Below are 6827 nucleotides of genomic sequence, written 5' to 3' on the forward strand. Positions count from 1 at the left end.
AAAGTCAGTAATTTTATTGTGCATACTTTATAAGAGGAACATGAAAATCATTGATAATGGTTATTCATAGAATGAGTAAAGAGTAAAACAGGCTAAAAACAAAGTGTAATTGCCAAAAATTAGGACTCAGTTAGTTTACAGCTTATCAGAGCACTGAAATTCAATACAGGATAGACCAAATTTCACTTTTAGGTGGTTTATTTAAGGCAGAGCCAAATTTCACTTTTCAGTGGCTTATTTAAGGCAGTTATTCTCAAAGTGTAATACCTAGAGGAGCAGCATCAGTACCACCTGGGATCTTATTGGCAATGAACATTCTCAGGCCCCACCCCATAGCTACTGATCAGAAACTGGGATGAGCCCAGCATCTGTATTAACATTCCTTCTGGGAGTTTCAGATGTTCCATAATGTTTGAAAACCACAGATGTAATGCTATTTAATCATTAAAATTCTACTACGATATCTCAGAATGGCTAAATATAAGCATGTTTCCTAGGATCCTTAATGTTGTTTACTTTACCATAAACTGTACAAGTTCATAGGTCAAGGGTCTGTTTACATGTTTCACACAATTTTTTTCAACATATAATTTCAAAAAAATAAACAATCTGTTTATTTCAGGTATTTAATTCACATTTGGTCAGTTCAAGGAGGATCTCTGAGCAGAATACAAGTTTTTGCCTTTGTCCATTCCAGCCTCTTTTGCATTCCTCGTCTTTAACTATGCCCCATCTCTTCATCCCCCTACTCATGGTGCTTTAACTGTTATAAAAGCCCGGAAAGTAAATTGGTTCATTGAATTCATTTACCACTTAACACACATTTTAACCTGTGTTCCCTTGCCAAAGGTGATTTGTCATTTGAAGTGGCATTGCTCTAGGGAAGGTATTTTTAGATGTAGGAAAATTTCAGTGGTCATATAGGACCTTTAATTAAATATGGCATGAAGCCAAGGGTGGAAAGCAGTACCTTCAACACTGATGTAAGCAAACAGGTGCAGTCAACCTATCAAAAGGATTTGGTACCATATATATGTCTCCTTGACTATGATTCCCCACTATGGAGGTGAGTTTACTTTTGTCAAGAATTATGATTCTATTATTTTAGGTTATCCTTTCAAATTAATGGTATTTATTATGGTTTTGGAATCTTGCATGTGAAGTTTGAATTATAGGGTAACCTCTGTAAAATCCCATCCACAAGTGATACAACACAAAAGCCTCCCTATTGTCCACATGATATCCTGAAGATGTAAGACATGGATTATGTCTATACAGTCAGCAGGCCAAAACTCTTGTTAAATAAGAAGTCAATTCAGTCAAACGATTGAGCTCATATTAGCAGAATTTTTCACTGAAGAGAGGCCTTTTCAAGAAATTAACCTTGTTATTTCAGTATTTTGTGGACATAGAGACACTGTGGTTGTGGAGGGCAGGATGGCAGAAGGAAGGAAAAAGGAGAGTGTGGAATGAAACGCCTGTAGTTCAGGACAATGGTTCTCTACCTGTGCTTACAAGTAAGTGTGAGTACGGAAAAGGGGACAATCATCTGTTTCCTTACACTCATCACAAAGGGCATAGCTTGAGGTTAATAGACACAAAATTGTTTAGATAGTTTTCAAATAATAGACATAGAATAAATAAGAAAAAACCAGGTAAGTAAAACTATTACTTTAAACATAATGAAAAGCAATTTCCATATCTCTGAAGGATATATACATGAAGAATTTGAAAAATTATACATAACCTATTCCAGGAGGGGGAAGATTTCTTCCACTTGGGGGGGGGAATATGTGTGTGTGTATATATATGTATATATATGTATATATATGTATATATATGTATATATATATACATATATACTTAAGCTAAATACATTTTACGTGCAGTATGTATTTAGTTTTAAAAAATTCAATTCCAAATATCCTGTTTAACAGCTTATTTTAATTCACTTTATAAGTTTACCTACAGGAGAAATACTATTAAGCATCTGTTCAATTTTCCTTAAATGCTGAATTTATATATAGCTTTTAAACTATGGGCTAAATATTTCATTTAATAAGTAAATGCAGCTATATATCCATAAATTAAAAGAAAAAAAATTAAACATCCTTCATATGTATTTGATGAAAAAAAATCAAACTTCCTTAGCCTTATATGTATGAGAGTTTTAAGAAGTATATTTAAACTGATGGCTGTATTAGATTATCTGACTGATACAATGTGTTGAGAAGTCTAATTTGATACAGTATTATACAGCATAGCTTTTCACAGCACAGAATAATACAGATTTTTTATCAGTCTATCTATCTACCTTCTTATTTATTAATTTTTCATTTTAAAGTAAAAAGTCATGGCTCCAATTGAAATGACATTTTAATTAGACATGAAAGTGTATGTGTATCTTCATCATCTATGTATCTCCTTATGCCTATAGAATATTTATTACTGAAACTGATAACTGTTTAGATTATCTTAACCATAAAATACAATATCATACAAGATAGAAGGTGGTGTAAATCAACAAGGATTGACTTGATTTGGTAAAGTCCACTCAATTTTCCCAATTTCCAGGGCTGAAACAGCCATCTCTCTCTCTCTCTATTTTTTAAACTCAATATATTTTATGTAAAATATATATAGTTTTTAAAAAAATTCAATTGAAGCTATCCTGTTTAATAGCTTACTTTTAATTTGCTTTATAAGTTTACCTATGGAAGAAATAGTATTAAGCATCTGTTCACTTTTCCTTAAATGCTGAGTTTATGTATAGCTCAAAGATACTGCCTGTATTATGTATTGTACCAGATCAAATTCTAAAACAGGATGGCCACTTAGATTCAGAAATCTTAGAGTTTTTCATTCATATTTGCAACATTGGGTCAATTGGTGTTTTATGCTATGACTTTCAAGCTGCTTCTTATGTGGAAAAAATTGCAACATATGCTCTAGGTTGGCAAATTAAAATAAAGAAAAAATATGTTTGAATAGTTGAACTAGTATTTTAGAAAAAAAGTTCTTTTTTAAAAGTATTTTAAAATTATTTCAAATCTATTTCATACACAAAGTAGTTTTTAATTCTTATAGCAACCTTCTTAGAAGGTTTATGATTTAAAAGTTATGAGTCTTTTTAAGGAAAAAGAAGGCAATTAACTTCTCCCTCATTCCATAGGGAAAAAAAACGACAGAAATGAATCTTAAACCAGGACTCCTTATCCTGAGTACAGTGTTCTTTTGTCCATGCATCCCCACATCAATAGGATGAATCTTTTTGAAGACATAATTGAGGCAGGGAAACCTGCAGTCAAGGAGTTAGGGACCTAGGGTAGTTATAGGAGAAAGGTGCTGAGCTGGATATACTAGAGACAATGGCGCTAATTAACAAGGATTGGCAAAATCTTGATTAGGTAGAGTAGACTGTTTGTTCCCCTGGTTTTCAGAGCTTAAACAGCCATCTCAAAGATACTGGTGTTATTATGTGTTGTGTCGGTTCAAGCCTGGGTATGCATGTCAGAGACCACCCGCTCATGAGATGGCTGTGCAAGAGAAGGACTCTGTCTGCCACCTAATTTTTGTAGCAGTAGTGTATTTACGAGATCAGACCCTACAGATTAAAAATGTCATCCCCATTTCTGTGTCTGCACTCATCTACGATCAGAAAAGCACTAGATCAAAGATTTGGATGAAATCAGTGTGGTTTGTTCATACCAGAAATAAAGAAGTCTACATCCTCTATATGCACCAAGGCACTACATAGACGTCATCTCTGTTAAGGAAAGAGAGGATTAGCTTATTCTGGCCTTCCTCAACTTATGAGTTTACAAGTCTTGTTCTTAGTATAAACTTAAAGAATTGGAACACTCGAAAACCTTTCTTGTACTCAGTGTATGACAGCTCCCAACTGCAACCATTTCAGAAAGAAGTTATATGCATATCTGTAGGTTCAATCATTTCAATTGTGTCTACAAGAAAAGAATGTTGCTCTAAAAAAAAAAAAGCAGTGTTTTTTTTTAATTTAAAATATTAGCATAGCTGCAAACAAATGTAAAAATGTAACAGGTGAGTATTTTTTGTGTAAAAACACTATGTATATTAAAATCTAAAACTATCTTGGAAAGACAGAGCATAAACCTAAATTGGGAATTTTTAAAAATGAATTAACCGGTGTGTTTTCTTCTCCAAATCTACTTAATACTTTCCCTGTGACTGATAATTATGCTCTATGGAAATCATTTAAAATTTTTTTTTAATTATTTCTTGTCCTTTTAATCACCTCCCTGCTTTTTATAGACGTTGCTCTTATTATCATACCAAAACTCCTGTCATGATTGCCCTTGGACATTGAGCCTGGCCCCTCTAACTCTCATCTAACTGCATGGTTCGAAATTGTATATGAGCCATGCCAGCAAGTTCTTGAAGTCTGAGGAAAGAATGTTGATTTTATTCCAAGCATAATGGGTGTATACCAAAGATTCAAGGCAGGGAGTGGTTAACTAGAATAAAAACTGTTACTTTATGAGAGAAACAAAATAATATTTTCATCCATTATTTTTGAGATAATTATTTTTCTTCAAATGAGATATTTAATTTAATTCTCAATCATATCTTCCATTTTATGATCTTTGTAACCCACCATAAATCAACTCTAAATTTTTATTTTAAAAACAGTGAGTATGTTTATAATTCCAAGAGTTGGATGTAAATTATCTGTGATTGAGAAAAATCTAAATGACAGACTTCTGAGACTTTCTTTTCTTAAATGGTTAATTTTGGTATCACTTTTTTTTTATATATATAGTAAAAACCCAAAATAATTACAATAGTTGTAATTGAAAAGGCCAATGGGAACTATTTAACATTCTTTAGTCCTTAACAATTGAGAGCATACTTTTCTCCTAGTACCTAATTTGATCTGTTCTGATCTATTATCAAATTTGGCCAATACACCATGGTGTGAAGGGGTATATTGACCCCAATTGATACCTTAAAGAGTTGAGCTATTGAGAAGTAGAATGATAGGCTATGATGAAACATTTCAACTGGGAGGTTAGGGCTTTGAATCAGGACACTGGATTCCCAATACAGTACATATCTAGAAAGTTATACAGTCAAACTAAGATTTTTAGATAACGGAACTCCTCTTCTTGTCTTAACTTTCTGTAGGCAGTGTTACTCCAGTAGAAATCATGGAGAAGAGAAATGCCACTTCAGATTTTATTCTCTTGGGACTCTTTCAGCACACTAGCTTCCACCTCTTCCTCTTCATCATGGTGCTGATAGTAGCCATTGCTTCCCTGGTGGGCAATGCCCTCACAATCCTCCTGATTCACTGGGACCACCGGCTTCACACACCCATGTACTTACTGCTGAGCCAATTCTCCTTCATGGACACGATGCTGGTTTTCACCACTGTGCCCCAAATGGCATCTGGTTTTCTGACAGGCAAGAAGTCCATCTCCCCTGCTGAATGTGGGTTACAGATCTTTGCCTACCCCACCTTGGGTGGTGGAGAGTGCTTCCTCTTAGCAGCCATGTCCTATGACCGCTATGTGGCAGTGTGTCATCCACTACGATATAACATTCTCATGAACTGGCAACTGTGCCTGAGAATGACCTTAGGGTCTTGGTTTCTCGGGGCAGCTGATGGTCTCGTGCAGGCAGTGGCTACCCTGAGCTTCCCTTTCTGCAGTGCTCATGAGATTGATCATTTCTTCTGTGAGGCCCCCTCACTGCTGCGTTTGGCTTGTGCTGACACTTCAGTCTTCGAAAATGTCATGTACATCTGTTGTGTGATAATGCTCCTTGTGCCTTTATTTCTCATCCTGATATCCTACAGTCTCATCCTAGCTGCAGTTCTCCACATGCCTTCTACAGAAGCCCGCAAGAAGGCCTTTGCCACGTGCTCGTCACACTTGACTGTGGTGGGACTGTTTTATGGGGCTGCCATTTTTACCTATATGAGACCAAAGTCCTACAGATCAGCTAACCATGATAAGGTTGTGTCAGCTTTCTATACCATCTTCACACCTGCATTGAACCCCCTCATTTATAGTCTGAGGAACAATGAGGTGAAAGGAGCCTTGAAAAGGTGGCTTGGGAAATGCACTAACTTAAAACATCAATAAAACAGTCCCACGGTTTAGAGTTAGACAACCTCAAACTTGTGTTGCTGTTGCTAAGTGTTTTCAAGTAGTTTTTGACTCAGAGCATCCCTATATAAAAATGTACAAAACTCTGTCCAGTCCTACATCATTCCTCACGACAGGTGCTATGTTTGAGTCCAGCGTTGCAGCCACTATGTCTATCCAACTCATTGAGGTCTTCCTCTTTTTCACTGACCCTCTCCTTTACCAAGAATGATGTCCTTTTCCAGGGACTGGCCCCTCCTGAAAACATGTCCAAAAAAAGTCTCATCATACTCCCTTCTAAGAATCATTGTGGCTGTACTTCTTCCAAGAAAAATTTGTTTGCTCTTCTGCAGTCCACAGTATGCTCAATATTCTTCTCCAAAAAAAGCATCAATTCTTCTGTCATCCTTATTCATTGTCCAGCTTTTGCATGCATATGAGGTGACTGAAAACACCATTATTTGGATCAGGCACACCTCAATCCTAAAGAGACATCTTTGCTTTATAACACTTGAAAGAGGTCTTTTGTAACAGATTTGCCCAACAGAATATCTTGTTTGATTTCTTGACTGCTGCTTCTATGGGTGTTAATTGTAGATCCAAGTAAAAGGAAATCCTTGAAAACTTCAGTATTTTCGTCATTTGTCATAATCTTACTTATTGGTTCAGTTGTAAGTATTTTTGTTCTTTTTTTTTTAA

General features: G+C 35.4%; 1 protein-coding gene across 1 annotated transcript; it reads left to right on the plus strand.

Annotated features, from left to right (window-relative positions):
* Positions 1 to 5016: 5016 nt before the first annotated feature.
* Positions 5017 to 6584, plus strand: LOC100657405 (olfactory receptor 2T33-like). The gene has a single exon (XM_003404714.3). It carries the CDS (start codon positions 5187 to 5189, stop codon positions 6123 to 6125), a length of 939 nt encoding a protein of 312 aa, XP_003404762.2. The 5' UTR covers positions 5017 to 5186; the 3' UTR covers positions 6126 to 6584.
* Positions 6585 to 6827: the final 243 nt, after the last annotated feature.

The sequence above is a fragment of the Loxodonta africana genome, chromosome 2 (genome assembly GCF_030014295.1).
Source record: "Loxodonta africana isolate mLoxAfr1 chromosome 2, mLoxAfr1.hap2, whole genome shotgun sequence".
Classification (NCBI taxonomy): domain Eukaryota; kingdom Metazoa; phylum Chordata; class Mammalia; order Proboscidea; family Elephantidae; genus Loxodonta; species Loxodonta africana.

Coding starts and splice junctions, on each gene's coding strand:
- LOC100657405 (XM_003404714.3), top strand. CDS start 5,187: ATGGAGAAGAGAAATGCCACTTCAGATTTTATTCTCTTGGGACTCTTT.